The following is a 17445-nucleotide window of genomic DNA, read 5'->3' as shown; positions in this document are numbered from 1 at the left end:
CTGATTGTTTAAGGCGCGAAAAAGACATCAGCGGGGGAATCGACAAAATGCTTTTATTTGTCAGAGCGATGGCCATTCAGTGACAGTAACCAACATGTGAGGACATGACACCGCCACGCAGCCATCGGAGCAACGCTTCCAGAACGTTTCCTCGTGGCATGAACCTGTGTGGCCAGCCGTCACAGCAGTGTCCTTTCCTTGGGATATGTACAAAAATGTGAAGTACGTAGAGTAACACGTGGAATGACCTTCATGAAGACTTAGCAGCTAAATATACTGATCATCCCCCGTCGGAGGGTGATGTGGGAGAATGGCAGCGGTCTCCTGATGATGCGTTTCGTCTGTCTGCAGTCCCATTCCAGTCCTACTGCAGTCCTGGTTTGGAATTAAAAGGACAGGAATTGACAGCAAAAGGTTTTTTTTTTTTAATGCAGCCATTTGGGGGCAACAAGTATTGCATGCTTTAAAAATGTCCTCTTTCCCTTGGCCTTCTGTGTATCTCCTGCTTTTTGAGTTATCTGTAGATGGCACACGGGTCAAGATCAAAAGAGATTGGGAAGAGGTGTGATTACGTAGATTGCGGAGTGAGACAGCAGCATTTATTTCTTGTTAATCTGTTGTATTACTGTATTATAAATATTAGCCACACATACAATTCAACCCCAAATCAAACCATACACTAACACTCTTAAAGGGTTTGTTCCATCTGATAACTTGTCATTATAAATTCTATATACCAGCATATATTCATATGTTGAGACACCACACAAAAGTCATGCATTTCAGTAACAAAATGAAAGTGAAATGTTCCCTGAATTACATGAGTGCATTTATCTTTCCACCAAACATTTGTCATTCCTGCGAGAATTCAGCACTGACCTACGATCATGTGACATCTGACTCATGTTTTGGTACATTTTATGGAAAAAAAGTGTTTATTCTATGACGTTGAGTATTATTTTAGTCCTATCTGCAGAAATAGTTTTTAACTAAGATCCCATGCAGAAAAAAAGAAGACTGTGTGTCATCATTTCTCTGCCCCGAGCTGGACAGAGAGGGGAGGGGGGTGGGTTCTGATCGCTCCGAGCTCTCTTCTGTTACACAGCATGCTTGTAAACTGGGATTATTGTAGGGCCTTCTGTAACATTTTCCTTGAGATGTGTGTATGAGCTATTAAGATATTAAAAAAATAAAATACATTTTTAGATTATCCATACTTGATTATGATTTAATGAAGCAACAGTACATACGGGGCATTATTGCAAAACTCTAAAACCAACCATCTTGACCATTCAGGGCAAGTATACAATATATGTCAATTTTATTGATTCATTGGGAAATGCTATTGCTTACTACTTACATGTTCTGACATCTGTTAAATATTCATGCCACCTTACTTTCTATTTTTTTAAAGAAACCATTTCGCAAGATACCTTTCTGTCTTTAGTGGGTACAATTGCATTACAAGAACAGAAATAGTTTTGTTAAATGATTTCGGGTTTCTTTGTATGAAATGTATTTGCAGTCATTTCAGTCGAGTTCAGCTTGGGTTCAGCTGTGAAATACATGTTCTGTCCAAATATATGTATTATAGATAGCAGGGCAATGTCTGTTAATATAAAATTCATATAAATTATTGAAATTATGGGCAGGTCACAAGTTCAACCTAACCTTTCATTTTATGCCTTTCCGTTTACTTGTTCCCACTTCCATTCAATCGCAACTGGCCAATACTCCATGCCACAATCTCCATCATGGATCCAACTGGTCAGGGACAAATTACAGATATTCTCTACAGGTTTTCGTGTCATTCTCGATTGATGGGTAACAACCAAAGGGATACGTTGGTTTCCTCGGCCCCACTCAAACCTCAGAAGCCTCCCCACTGATGGTGCCAGCCTGTGTAGCTTTAGTGGGGAATTTATCTCAACAGTTTTTTCCCTCCTAGGGAAAAGGCTGAATGCCTTCTCTGAGCTGCAGAGCCTCACAAAGATGCCTAAGAGAAGCATAGCGGGGATTCCGACCTGTAATCCCACTCATATAATGCAGGGGGACACCAGAGACGTCTGCAAATCCCCTGTTCTCCCTCACCGTTCCTGGTACAGATTTCTCCCATTTCATATATGTGATACATTAGTTCTCCATCCCTCTTCTCTGGTCGTCCTGCTTGACATTTGTCACAGTGCGCTAAGGTCGTGGCAGGAGCGGGATTTCTGCCTCATCATCCGGCTCGCCCTGTGCCGGCTCAGGTCCCGTCCGCCCCGCTCTCTGTCCCGCTCCCGCTCTCTGTCTCTGCCATAGGACCGAGGGACCAGGCCAGAGAGGAAGCGTTTGGCTTTGGTGGTCAGGCTCTCCCTGCGGCCTCCACCGGGCGCCCCGTCCGGCCAGCCAGGCCCCACGCTGTATCCCCGGGCGACTCTCACCGCCCCATCAAGCAGCTCGGAGGTCCGGTGGTCCAGGGAGGCGGAGAGCTCCAGATAGGGACAGTCATACATCAGGGCACTGGAGTGGGCTTCTGACAAAGAAAAGAGTGAGAGAGTGAGGGGGAGCGAGGAGAGAAAACACGGGCAGATGTTCGGCAAGAGCAACAGCTGCAGCCGGAGCTCGCCGTTCATTTACAGCATCAACACAGACGATCCTTCAAACACGTGAGCGGAGCAGAGCCGAAAGGATGGGCTGGTTAAAAAAAAAGGAGAGTGTTATGGTGGGAGGTGTGGAATGGACACAGCCCACTCTCTGACTCAGCAGGGCTGTGTCACTCCACTGTGTTACTGAGAGATGGGGGGGTGGGGGGGTGGAGTGAGAGGATGAAATAGGAAATTACATTTTTTATCGTGATTTATTCTTGAGGCTAAATCGCGCCAAAATATTTAAAACTATTAATCAGACGTGTGGGAAAGAGATTCAGGCCATAATGGTACGCAGAATTAGTCATACATCTACTGGGCACCTGACGATTTGATTAGATTATGATTCCGGGGACTCTGACGCTCTGATAAAACGATTATGCATCTTTTTATCTTTTTTCCATGTTTTTTTCTCATAGTGTGAATACAAAAAAGAAAACAAGTTGAAATGAACACTTTTTAGTATAACTTGTACCTTTCAAACTAAATGTTTTTTTTTAACATTTTTTTAAATGTTGTTTTAACATTTGAATTCAATTCAATTTCATTCACAAAGACATGTGTGATTTTTAAATGGCTTTTGGCTATACACAGGAATGACAAATCTGTGACTATAGATGTGAAATATGAAATCAAGATAAAACATCTTGGAACATCACCCTTTAAAAAAAGAAGTTTCCGATATGTGCCACAGACTGTCCACTCACTGCACTTACACACTTCGGATGTGCGCCATTTCCATTCTGACAACATTACGTTTTCAATTAACATTCAGAACATCGATTTTTGACATCTGTGAATCTACACAGAATGGTCCACATCCACAGAAAGCTGCATCTATGAATTGATTTTCTCTCTAATAAAACATTTAAACAAAAACCAGACACACCCCTTTAGGTCATAAGTGAGTTTCGATTTCCAATGTCAATATCAAATGTCCTATATACAAATAGGCAGTGTAAATACCCCCCCCCCCCCCCCCCCCCCCCCCCCTACAGCTGAGCATGCAGAGACAGAAATAGATGGATGGATTCACATGGATTTCTTATCACTGGACACGTCACAGCAGCCGAAGATGTGCTGACCACAGCAGCGCAAAGATAAAAGCTCCGCCTCTCTGTCCCTTACCTCTCGGCTGCTCCATCCCTCGTTCCATCCACGGGCTACAGCCATGAAGGGGAAAAAGAACGCATGAGCACGCCTTGCTCCTCGCTCTGCCCCCCCTGAACTAAATAACCATTTACACGATTAGAATGAAAGCTATCCCCCCATTTTCATATGCGCCTTTCTTATCACACATTTACACGCAAATGGCATGGTGTTTGCGTGCCATGCAGGGTGAGGGAAGGGACCTTTACTCACCAAACTACACATAGATTTGGTAGCACTGCTACCCTGCTGGAGAGAGATAACCAGAAAGCTAACAGTGGAAGAGCTCGAACGTGACACCTCACACCACGGGAACAGCCTACACGAACGCCGACGAAACACAGGAACAAACATCTGCCACAAGAGCCCACCGGCTCCGCCAACAGACCCCATTACCAGACCCTACAAACAGCGTGTCCGTCCAAACGTGGCCCACGAGCCCTTCCTGTACATGGATTCTGCTGGTTATGTAAACATCACACAGTTCGCAGCGGCGGTCGGGGGGGAAACTCTGAAACTCAGCGCCATCACAGGAAGCCACATTGGCGCTCTGGCACAGCTGCCCCAGTCAACTCTAATTGACGCTGCAGTGAAGTGGAAACGTCTAGTAGCTCAGAGTTCAATGGCTCGGCATCAGCATTATGAGCTCAGCTGCAAAGTGTCAGCAGCGGCGGGAAAGCTGAAGAGCTACTCACATTTCCATTTTCTAAAAGCCACTTATCCATGTAAGGTTCACTGGGAAGCTGGAGCCTGTCCCAGGCTGGGACGGGAAACTTGAATTCAGCCCGATCAATCTCAGGGTCGGGTATGTTATAGATGTGAACCACCGAACAAAAGCAGAAGTAGAGGAAGACCATCCACTCGGCCCAACTGCGCTCAAATGTACACCACAGGCCAGAGAGACTCGGACCCACAAAAGAAAACTTAGATTATATTGTAACAAGAAATCATTAGAAACCATTATAATTATTGGTCGTTAAGTTATAACACAGATGACTGTTATGGAGAATCACAATGGAGAAAGTAGACCACTTAGCTGAAAATAAATACCACATATTACAATATATTAGACTTGGCAAGAGGCGCATTCTTTATAAAAGCAGAGCTGCACAGGAACGGGGAGCGGTCATAATCCTGGCTCTCCACGGGAACGGGGTCCAACTTAAAAAAATGTTCCTGTGGTGACAGCAGGAGCGGGGATGACCTTTTACATTCATCCCACCTGCATAACAGCGACCGTGATGGCTGTGAAATGACTTGTCGCTCATTGCTCATTTTGAAGACTTTTCATGTAAATTGAAAGCATCTTGTGCTTCTTTCATATTTTCCTTTTGTGAAGACCACATGTTATACCATATGTAAGACGGCTCTTCTCTCCAAACATTTCCTTCTGACTATCAAATGTTGTTTAATTATGCACATGCCAGCTGTGCAAGGACAATGAGCTGCAAATTACAAATTATAGGAAGAAAATGAATATGAGCATTACATATATAATGTGCTTTGTAATTGAATGTTGGGAAGGTTAGGTGCACACGGATGAGTCTCCTACAGAACTAGTTCTGTTGCCAGTGGAACAGAAGGACTTCGCTGGCCAGCATGAAGACCTCGAGCTTACCAGAAAAAAAAACCTCTGGGATGATCCGAGCTATTGTTTTCGAGCCAGACCGAATCACCCAGCATCATTGCCTGACATAATGCTCTTACGGCCAAATAGGATCAAATCCTTACAGCGATAATCCAACTTTTAATGGAAGAGTAGATAAAAAAAGACTCGATTTAAACATTTGATGTCAGAGGGTTGTTGGATGAGCAGATGTTCCTAGGAAATTTGGATATCTTTCGAAATACAAAGTATCATTGTTGATAAGTTCTAATATTATGGCCTATATAGAAGAAAACAGATGGTGCTCTTCTATATATCCTATCTCCTCCTGATTAGCATTTAAAGCTCCTCTGCCCCCTTTTCTTGATTTGGGCCGCAAAAGGTTCCTGCGGTGGCTCTCCTGGGACTCCCATGCCCTGCCACACACCATTAGCTACTTACATGCAGAAACCTTGTGGGCACAGGCACGTTCCAACACTCGGGTATGCACACTGGTGCACAAACACGTTTTCATAGACACACACTGTCTTTACCGGCCGAATAGATATATATAAAATTATATTATATACTACTGATTTATTATTATATTACATGTATTATTAATACTATGTGCTGATAATTCATATTTAATAATCATTATACAGATGTTGATTGTGCTGTGGTTTTTTTCTTCTCCCCTCTCCCTCCTCTATATGTTGACTTTCTCCTCAGCGTCTCTTTTTCTCTCTCCCTTTTTCTTGTTCCCGGTCTTGTCTGTCGTAATTGAAACAAGTTAAATGAAAATGAATCTATTAAATTATGAAAAGGTTAATAATTTAATAGATTTAAAAAGGCCATGAATGATGACAGTGTGGTAGGGTTGTAGTAGCCTAGTGGGTAGTACACATGCGCTTGTAGCCTAGTGGGTAACACACTCGCCTGTGAACCAGAAGACTCGGGTTCGAATCCCACTTACTACCATTGTGTCCCTGAGCAAGACACTTAATCCTAAATTGCTGCAGGGGGGGACTGTCCCTGTAACTACGGATTGTGAGTCACTCTGGATAAGGATGTCTGATAAAGGCTGGAAATGTAAATGTAAATGACAGCACAGATACATATAAACACTTTCATGTGTCAATTGTGTTACTGACTGAACGGGAAAAAAAATAAAGCATAAAGCTACAGACACCAAAACGGTGTGTCCTGGGGAAATCTCATTGTGGGATTGGATCAATGTGGCTGTAATTCTGCACGAAGGCTGAATTTCACAAAGAGGCTCCAGATACACAATATTACGGGACACAAAGACCGATACATAAAGGCAAAAAAAAAAATGTCAGGTGACCTTTATACAAACAGGGTGATTTATTAGTTCCTTGCTTCTAGATGAGTTACATGTCTTTATTCTCCTCAGTAAAATATTTTGGAATCATGTTGAAAAAATTATTTTAATGTATGAATTTTTTGGAATTTGTATACCCTGGGTAAGTGTGTCCCGAGATGGCCTCCGGAAGTGCAGACTTAGGCATGTATAGTACAGGTATGTACAGTGGGTGAGTAATTTTAAAATATCAATTCTCTCCCTAATCTCAAGTTGTGTGAAAAAAAAATTTCTATCATTACTTTGATAGAAGGTCACTAAACATATATTAAAATATTATAAATTATATCAAGATGTGAAATATGTAACTGATATAAAAAGGCAGAAATTTCATTAAATTGCATAATGGCTGTGCGCTGAAACACAATAAACTGAATACAGAAAGCAAAATACACTTTTTATAGCTCCTGCATGAGTCACTCTGTCTGCCACTCAAGCTCAACACAAATACAACACAGAAAGCCACTAGAACAAATCCACCAGGAGGCAGCTGTACAAACACACAAAAGAAGCCCAAGTGCAGCATCTGAGAGAAAAAGGTGGAACTGCCACCAACTATATCAAGTGTTTGTGCATTCCACATATAGGGTCAGAAAGCTTCTCCGAATCAGATCACACTGGAGGCAAGACATGGGATGATAAATCAGGAACGAAACATCCACACAGTTTACCATTTAAAATACATTGAGGCGGCTTCACACATCTCAGGCCCTTCCAGAAGCGCTGGAACTTTTTAGAGACTTGGTATGGAAAATGCTATATGATTAGCTGCTACTCATTTGTAAAGGCAAAATCAGATGATGTATAGAATTTGTTATGATTATTATTATTATCAAGATCTGAGTGAACCCAAATGCCATTCTGCTGCAGAACCATATTTGTGAGAACAACCCTTTGTTTCAATGAAATAAGGTGTAGTAAAGATGGAGATTTGTAGGGGAGGTGAATAGGTGTCCTTACCCTCTGCACTGATCTCTCGAGAACGCACCAGATCGCTCTTGTTTCCCACAAGGATTATGGGAGTTCGTGGCTGCGTCTCCCTGAGCAGGAGGCGTAACTGGGCGGTGCGGTGGAAACTGCGTCTGTCCGTCAGCGAGAATACCAGGATCACCACTTCACACTGAAGCGTGGAGATGTCCTGCCAATTAAAAACAGACAAGCCAATCATCGTTATCAAAATGAAGATGAAACATGATGGAGCTGAGGGAAAAATATTCAACAATTATGCAATTGTTCAATGACAAAGGGCACTATTTTCAAATTGTTCATTACAGAAAGTGAAAGTGACTGTTCGTGTCATTGTAAAACACTGCAGTACAGCACACGGTGACACATATACATATTCTGAAGATGGCTTATACTATGCCTAGTTTGAACATAAGTGTCTAAAACGTTCATTTCTGTACATATCTGTACAAAAAGACAAAAAGGCTTCAATGAAGTCCATTTTCAGGTAGACTGCAACCTACCTACAGGCCTGCTGAAACAAAAGGCACTTTGATTTATAAATGGATATTTGTCAGCAGGGACTGGTCAGGATCTCATAAAATTTATTTCCCCTCTGGGTCTCTCAAGACTGAATCCTTGCCACAAATACACACCCACCAGCCCACTACTAAAATTAGTTTTATGATTAACGGCCTACATCCTCATCCATGGATGTAAATTTGCCTCTCTGAAGACATGTCCCTTCACACACACACACACACACACACACACACACACACATAAACATATATTCTCCACTGCCCGGAAGAGGAAGGGCATCTAGAAGGGCATCTACATGTTTAGATGAGGAGGAACATGTGACAGAAGCCGACAAGAATCCCCTGCATCTTCAAACCAATCCTTCACCACCAGCCACACTTCAGCTGGGAGAGGGGTGTGAATGTTATGAAGAAAAGAGACGGATGGATGGATGGATGGATGATTGGGGGGAGGCCGTGGTTTCCGGCACTGAGAAGCAAGCATTAATCTTTGTAAAGTTAAAAAAAAATGTAAAAAGGAGGATAGGGATGGAAACGGAGATCGATCTGAGCACAGTAATGAACAGCTCTCCCAGGCCACAAAGTAAAAGGGCTTTTCGATTTGCGGATGAATGGCTGCTCCACTACACGCTAGCCTCTCCTGCCCATCCGCTCGGCAGAGGCACAGGCCATCTGTCACCCGCCGCCCCCCCACACCATCCCGTCACAGCCCCCTCCAAACACACATACATGGACACACACAGTCTTGTATTACAGAATTTACAAAGCCTTACATGTACTCATTCATCCTAGTCCGATTAGTCTGATTATTAAAAAAATAATCATTTCCACAGGATAGATACTTCACTCCGTCTATTAACATTCAGAGAAATTTAATAAGTGTATTTAATAAGTGTTGCTGCAGGGTCACGAGTCAGTGTCTACAAAAACTCTGAGAAGGTCTTTGCTGAAATAGTCAACACATCTCAATTTATTTCCTGGGGATGGGCTCTGTGACTAAATAAGAGTTCACACAGTGCCTCTGCCGACTGTGCACCGGGAAAGTAAAAAAAAAAAAATCAAACTGTTTCTTAAGGCCATTTGCATCACAGCTTTGTTGCATCTATGGCGCAAATACTCCGTGGGGTAGTTACCTAGGACCAGGAGGTTGTATTTTTTAAAGATGATGCCTCATAGGCCACAGAGGAACTCAAATGGATGTAAAATACATTAAAATGAACACAAAAACTGATTCTGCAGCATGTGCAGACAGGCGGACTGTCCCCATTACCTTAATGCACCATGACCAAAGACACCCTGCCAACACAAACCGAAAGAAGAGGGGGGAAGAGGGAGGACAACTTGGGAATATGCCGTTCTGCAGCTATCAGCGTTTCTAAAGAGGACCATTAACTTGTCTTTATCTGACACAGGACTTAAAAACAAGTTCAGCAGAGATCAGTGGATTACACGAATTTGCAAGAAAATTGATAACGATTTCTTTTTACCAGCAGTCCCGAGCGAATACAAATTATCCCTCGCGCATCAGCCGGGCTGGACCTGGTCCCTGCAGACTGCAGATTAAACTGAAATTAGGCCAGGGTCCAGTCCCACTGGAGGTCAGGGGGAGCGAGTGGGAGAGAGAGAGAGCAGAGTGGGGCGAGAGAGTGGTGAGAGAAGAGGCTTTTAGAAGAACAGGCCCTTCATCATCTAAAGAGGATGAAAATCTTGTAATTGGATGGCAAGATTATCCACTCAGGTTTGCTGAGTCGGGTTCTCTGTTTTGGAATGAGCACCCCCACACCCCCTCTACCCACCCACCCTCACCTCAGCAGCAGGGAACAGAACAGAGACCATCTGTCTGCCTGGGCTGACCCACTACCAAAATGCACACACACACACACACACACACACACACACACACACACACACACACCACATGCACGCACATGCACACACACACGTGTTAGTTTTTAATGTCTTTTGTCCAAGCTTAACTTTTACCAATACATTTTCACATGTACAGGGAGTGCAGAATAATGATTTTGTCCACATCATCCTCTTCATGCATGTTGTCTTACTCCAAGCTGTACAGGCTCGAAAGCCTACTACCAATTAAGCATATTAGGTGATGTGCATCTCTGTAATGAGAAGGGGTGTGGTCTAATGACATCAACACCCTATATCAGGTGTGCATAATTATTAGGCAACTTCCTTTCCTTTGGCAAAATGGGTCAAAAGAAGGAATTGACAGGCTCAGAAAAGTCAAAAATAGTGAGATATCTTGCAGAGGGATGCAGCACTCTTAAAATTGCAAAGCTTCTGAAGCGTGATCATCGAACAATCAAGCGTTTCATTCAAAATAGTCAACAGGGTCGCAAGAAGCGTGTGGAAAAACCAAGGCGCAAAATAACTGCCCATGAACTGAGAAAAGTCAAGCGTGCAGCTGCCAAGATGCCACTTGCCACCAGTTTGGCCATATTTCAGAGCTGCAACATCACTGGAGTGCCCAAAAGCACAAGGTGTGCAATACTCAGAGACATGGCCAAGGTAAGAAAGGCTGAAAGACGACCACCACTGAACAAGACACACAAGCTGAAACGTCAAGACTGGGCCAAGAAATATCTCAAGACTGATTTTTCTAAGGTTTTATGGACTGATGAAATGAGAGTGAGTCTTGATGGGCCAGATGGATGGGCCCGTGGCTGAGTTGGTAAAGTGCAGAGAGCTCCAGTCCAACTCAGACGCCAGCAAGGTGGAGGTGGAGTACTGGTTTGGGCTGGTATCATCAAAGATGAGCTTGTGGGGCCTTTTCGGGTTGAGGATGGAGTCAAGCTCAACTGCAAGTTTCTGGAAGACACCTTCTTCAAGCAGTGGTACAGGAAGAAGTCTGCATCCTTCAAGAAAAATATGATCTTCATGCAGGACAATGCTCCATCACACGCGTCCAAGTACTCCACAGCGTGGCTGGCAAGAAAGGGTATAAAAGAAGAAAAACTAATGACATGGCCTCCTTGCTCACCTGATCTGAACCCCATTGTGAACCTGTGGTCCATCAAATGTGAGATTTACAAGGAGGGAAAACAGTACACCTCTCTGAACAATGTCTGGGAGGCTGTGGTTGCTTCTGCACGCAATGTTGATGGTGAACAGATCAAAACACTGACAGAATCCATGGATGGCAGGCTTTTGAGTGTCCTTGCAAAGAAAGGTGGCTATATTGGTTGCTGATTTGTTTTTGTTTTGTTTTTGAATGTCAGAAATGTATATTTGTGAATGTGGAGATGTTATATTGGTTTCACTGGTAAAAATAAATAATTGAAATGGGTATATATTTGTTTTTTTGTTAAGTTGCCTAATAATTGTGCACAGTAATAGTCACCTGCACACACAGATATCCCCCTAAAATAGCTAAAAATAAAAACAAACTAAAAACTACTTCCAAAAACATTCAGCTTTGATATTAATGAGTTTTTTGGGTTAATTGAGAACATGGTTGTTGTTCAATAATAAAATTATTCCTCAAAAATACAACTTGCATAATAATTCTGCACTCCCTGTATTGATAAAGAGCAATACTCCTTAGCAAAGACAGTATTTTTTTTCCAACAACACTGAAGACCTAAACCACACCTAAAACCAAATTCTTTTCTTTATAACTTGACCGATCCTGTTTTGTGTGTCATAGTGAAACAGAAACAGAAATGAGTAAAAAAGCCGTCCTCCGTCTTATAGTGTAAATGTGAAGCCTTTATTATCACTATAAAAGTTTACAAAAGTTCACAAGTATTAACAAAATCACTCAAATTCACACGGTCCTTTACAGGATCTAATAAATGAACCAAGAAGCATATTTGCTTTTACACAAATCCCACGATAGCACCTGTGCAGAGCAACCTTCTCGTGCATGAATATTTCACTTCAACGTTATCTATTAATTATGGGCCACCTGAAATGTGTTTGGAAAGCAGCGCGGGGGGAGCCGACGACGCGTTAGGACCCTCTCCGTCACACCGTCAGGTCACAGAGTAAGTATTTCCTGGGCTATTTTTGGTGAAGGTGATGACTTATTAAAAAAAAAAAAAAAAAAAAAACTGCTCTTGCCTGTCTGCTGTCGGGAGCACTTCAATTCCCCGGGGCGAGCGCCGGCGGTGCAGACTGTAGCCACTCAGCATGTCGTGTCTGCCAAACGGATGGAGGTGAACTAGCAGTGGCCAGCGACGCGATCTGTTCTTTTTTTGTTGTCTTCAAAATGCAACGTCCTCGGCAGCCTGCTTGGGAAGCAGCAGTGCGGCTGCCGCCAGCTACGTCCCGAAGTGCAAATTCCCAACAGGTACTAACAACACCGTCCCAATATACACAGATCCACCTGCCTAACGCTGGACGTGTCCCCCTTGTGCCACCGCCAGCTAGAGGCATGGTCTCCTGTGACATGAAGATGTTAGTACCTGGGAATCTGGACGTCAACCCCCCGTTCTTCACACCATTCCTGTGCCCAAACGTCATCGTCAAATCGTCTAGCTCAACCTTTCCACAGTCAATAGCACCTCAGAAAAGATTTCACTCTCCAAGAGGCACCATTACGACCTGCTTTAAACTACAGTAGCATATTACATCCAATTCCAAATTTCAGTGGCCTCGTGGTTAATCCTCATGATTATCCATATCGATCTACCATTGGAGCCCACATACTACAGTATTTTTCAGCTTCGAACGGACTGTTTGCGTAATATACTGTATAATCAGTGTTATTCATTTCACTAGTCAGCGGTTTTCAGCTGCAACGCCAGTGACAGTTCAACATGACACACACACACACACACACGTGTAACACGTGTATTACTACTGGTGAAGATAACAGTTATGATGAATCACTTCTATCCTGATCCTCAGCCTTGTGTATTCAAGGATGGAGACATCCTGTCCCCATCTGCAGGACACAAGCATCGATGATTATGAACAAGATTTGATGTGAAGTCATCAGCCAGTCACCTCCTGGAAATTCTCCATCACCATCAAAATGCCTCTTAGTGTAATAAATGAAACGATCTCTCTCTTAATATGTCTATCTTCTGACAGCTCACCAGGAAATTTCTCTCAGGGATCCAGACCTGGGACCATGCGCACCTTGCATCTCTGCAGGAGATGACTTTGGGGCTACAGTACAACCGAGATCAGAGACCTACATGAGTTCACCCAATGGCTGCATCACCAGTCAACGTGCTGGTAGTCATGGCAACCCCGCGGGGAGTTTCGTTTGGGGAAGAGGGCGGGTGCACCGGCAGGCATGATTTGGAGGGTCAGAGTTCGCCTGCACTGTGCATTTTCCCCCATCTTCATTGCGCAAGTCGTCAGCATTATTTGCCCTCTGTTCGCATTGTCATGTTCCTCACATCGGAGCTGCAAAATGACACCACTTTTAATTTCACCAAACTAAAGTAAATGTGTTCATGACTTCGAGCCGGCAGAAGGACTTATAAGAGAGCGTAGGAGGAGGAACGAGAAAGAAAGGGTGGACAGAAGGAAGGGACTGTGAGAAGGACATGTGCACTGACCTAAATGGAGAATCCTTGGGCTAGACAAGGCACAGTGTAAATTATTCAGCCAGATAGAGTAGGAACAGATGCTCCCCACCAAGATAAACTCGACGTCGCTCTCATTACCATTATTATGTTCTTTAAATTGATCAAATGGGAAACAGCAGATTTTTTCCCCCTCTGAAGTCCAGATGAAGAGTTCTGGAGTGGGACATGATCCCTGCAGACCTTATCCAGTCCTATCGAATACAAAAAGTGGCAAGTTGCTGTAAGCCTGTGGTGGAAAACGAAGAAATTGCAAGTGGAACAGAAAAAAAATTATAATAAGCTTTGGGCAATCTGCTCAAGAGTCTGCCCACCCACCCCAAGGCCTTATACACACACACACACACACACACACACACACACATACACACACAATCTTTTCCTGATTTCACTCAGATTCAAGGTCAACTATCCCTAATTCATGTATAGAGCCTCAGACTAACTTTGACAAGGCAGTATGGGGACGGAACGACGGCTGGAGGGCATCTGAAAGCCAACATAGGTGTAGGGAAAAAAAGAACAATAAAAAAATGTAATCTGTGACTCAGCTGACCTGTTTCCAGTTGTCATACACCAAGATTGTGCCGTCTTCATCGTCCACGGTCACTCTGCGCTGGTAGCCCTCTCCTGCTCAGATAAATAAATGAATGAATACAACACACACACACACACACACACACACACACATGGATGTACACAGTCAAGCTCACAAGCCCATGCCTGGCTGAGGTGCAATTAAGGCAACTGCATGAATTCACATTCTGCAGCATTCTCATTCCGCTCTGACCTCGTCAGACAGCCTCTAATGGGTTTTATGTAAAGCAGCCCCTGTGCGCAGACATGTTTTTGTCCAGAACTGATACTGTGGAATGGGTTTAGAGAGGGGCCGAGGATATTACTCTCTACTGCGCTAATGCAGCATAGATCTTAAGCAGGAAAGCCGTTATCGTGGCCTTCGCCTATAAATTAAGAGCTCGGCGGACACTCAGGCAACTTTACCGGCAGAGCTTTCGGAGTCAAGTGACAGTGACCTGTCAGACAGGCCAGCGAGGGACATGGCCAGCAAGGATTTCCCCACCCCGTTCTGCCCGAGAAGCACAATCCGCAGAGGTCCATTATAACTTCCCTGCGGAGACTGACATGGGGTTTCTTCCTGGGCGCCACTAACACTGACTGGCGGGGGGTCTGGCTCGTCAAGCCCAGGCGCCCAATCGTAGTCCTCAGAAACGGCCTCTTCCCGCCTTAGCTGGTGTTTTATTGGCAGCGGGGTGCTCCCTCTTCGCAGAGGGGGTGCAGCAGAAAGAGCCAGACCACAACCCTGCGAAAGCCGGAGACTGGATATTAGTGTAAATAGTGTAAATAGGAATAAGAAACTCAGTCAAAACCATAAAGTGCCACATATTCCCCAAAAATTATATGTTCATATCAGTATTCATCAAGCTGCCTTCAGACACTGGTTCATCTAGCTATGTGAGGCTGGAAAAATTCAGCTCAGCCAACCTCTGCTCGCAAGACACCCCTTTAATGGCAGGAATCCTTGGTTTAGCCCTGCTTTCTTTTTTCGAGGTTAAGTGACCAAACCTGGACACATTATTCAAGGTGGATTATATAATCTTATCATAATATCCCTTGATTTACAATCTGCAGATTGTACAGGTCTAATTACTTCCCCATGCATAAGAATCCATTTTCGCGCCCAGATCTTTCTGCAAGTTTGATTTCGGCAGAGCCATAGTGTAATTTATAATTCTGCTTCTTGTACGGCTTCTTGCATTTTTCAATTATCAGTGCACTCTGGTACACCTCCAACCTTGAGATCACGAGCCAACCTGGCTGTATACTGTTTATGTAAATGAGGAACCATTCTGGCCCTAACATAGAGCCCTGGGGGACCCTACTCACGACACTACTGTCACTGGACCTCTAAAAACTACCTTTCTATAAGTCAACACTTTCCAGGCTTCCTGAAATTCATGAAGGACTACATCAAATGTCTTCTGGAAGTCTAAGTAGATCCTTGTTCTAATCAGTTCCCTAATAGCCTCTTTAAAATGTCAATGTTGGCTATTCCTCAGAATTGTACGTGTTAGAATGTAATGCTCTTCATCCTTTACCGTTCATCAATCTGTTCCCCATGTTGCCAGCTACTGGGCATGCAGACAAGAGCCATTAACAAGCTCATCATTACAGCAATTAATAGACGCAGGGGCACGGTGGGAGACTGGAGCAGGTACGCCGCTGACTGCGCTAAGCTCACGTAGGCTGCTGGGGATCGCCATCGGCGCCGGGCAACAAACAACAGCCCTTCCACCAAGTCACAGGAGCTGATGAATTAATCAGGGGCTTTGTTGTCAGGGTGCTGGTTGGGAGACCGGGGCAGAGCTCGACTATTACTGCTTTAACTGTATTACACGCTCAGTCCAATCTAGCAAGAGCTGCCTTATTCACACTCTAATTGGGTTAAACATTACACAGAACACTATGTGTAAAAAAATGGCCGCGATTCTTCATGTAAATATCATGTTGTTAAGCTTTACGTGGTACATTAAGGTGCAATCTACAGATAACAGATATTTAATTTGAATAGATACGTATTTTCTGTTGTTGTTGTAAGATATATATTAACATATATGTTAGATATAATTGATAATTATGAAATTAAATGTGTTAAAGCACTGCTGCCTCGGTGAGCAGTTACCGATAAGAATTGTGAAGAAGTGGCACTCCTTTCAACATGCAGACATTTTATATTAATGTTATATTAATGGTTTGTCAAGTTTTATTGACAGAAACATAACAATTATTACCCCATAATGAAATGATTCTACTCAGAGTACTTAAAGGCCAACTGGGGACAAATAACTGAAACAATCATTAGATTAGACAAGTGGAAATGTTTAATGAATAAACAGCAACATATGAATATAAACAACGTTTATAAGGTTAGAACACGGTGAAATTGGACGTGGTGGCCATGTGTGATGAATGAAGAATTGCGCGTCGGGATGTAAACAGAGTGGCAGGATGCGCGTGACAGACAGGGAGGGCGTGTCCGCCGTGAAGTACGGGGCGTGGGAGGGGGGAAATATGACAGTGGTAGGGCTCTTACCTGATCCGACATGGTCGTCACACCGAGCAGAGGCGCTTGGCTGAGCCGCGCGTCGTCCATGGCATGTCCCCGAGGTGCTCGCCGAGGTGCTCACCGCCCGCCGAGGCTCCCCTCCGCCGGTGTCCGGCGCCCCTCCCGGGTTCTCACGCCGTCAAACGGGGAACAAAGACCGGGCCAGCTCCAGACACCGAGACGCATGGTACAGTCGCGGCGCGGCGTCGTGGAACGGTCCCGAGCGGCTGCCTTTGTTGGCGCCAACGCGTTAAGCGGAGGAGTCCACCTGAGCGCGGGGCAGCGCGCAGACTGGGCGCCAGGAGAGGAGCGCCGCCAGCCCCGCCCCTTCACGTGGCCCCGCCCCTCCGAGGCAGGCGAGTACCTGGAGAGTGGGCTCCTCTCTCTCTCTCTCTCTCTCTCTCTCTCTCTCTCTCTCACACACGCTCACACACACAGTCTGTCTGGCTATACAATACAGTGTAAAATGGTGCCATGTGAAAACTGGACGATATACAATAAACATCGTGTTACAAAAAAGACACAATAAAC

At 44.2% G+C, this 17445-nt stretch overlaps 1 protein-coding gene across 1 annotated transcript; it reads right to left on the bottom strand.

The window, feature by feature from the left end:
• Nucleotides 1–375: 375 nt before the first annotated feature.
• rem2 (RAS (RAD and GEM)-like GTP binding 2) lies at nucleotides 376–17228 on the bottom strand. Its single transcript, XM_028975521.1, has 5 exons — nucleotides 16903–17228; nucleotides 14793–15111; nucleotides 14347–14420; nucleotides 7706–7883; nucleotides 376–2515 (listed from the first exon to the last, which is right to left on the bottom strand). Exons 1-5 carry the CDS (start codon nucleotides 16960–16962, stop codon nucleotides 2178–2180), a joined length of 969 nt encoding a protein of 322 aa, XP_028831354.1. The 5' UTR covers nucleotides 16963–17228; the 3' UTR covers nucleotides 376–2177.
• Between the last annotated feature and the right edge of the window lie 217 nt (nucleotides 17229–17445).

This window comes from Denticeps clupeoides, chromosome 4 (assembly GCF_900700375.1).
Source record: "Denticeps clupeoides chromosome 4, fDenClu1.1, whole genome shotgun sequence".
NCBI lineage: Eukaryota > Metazoa > Chordata > Actinopteri > Clupeiformes > Denticipitidae > Denticeps > Denticeps clupeoides.
Note: the sequence above shows the minus strand (reverse complement) of the source record. Positions and strands in the feature narration are given on the sequence as shown.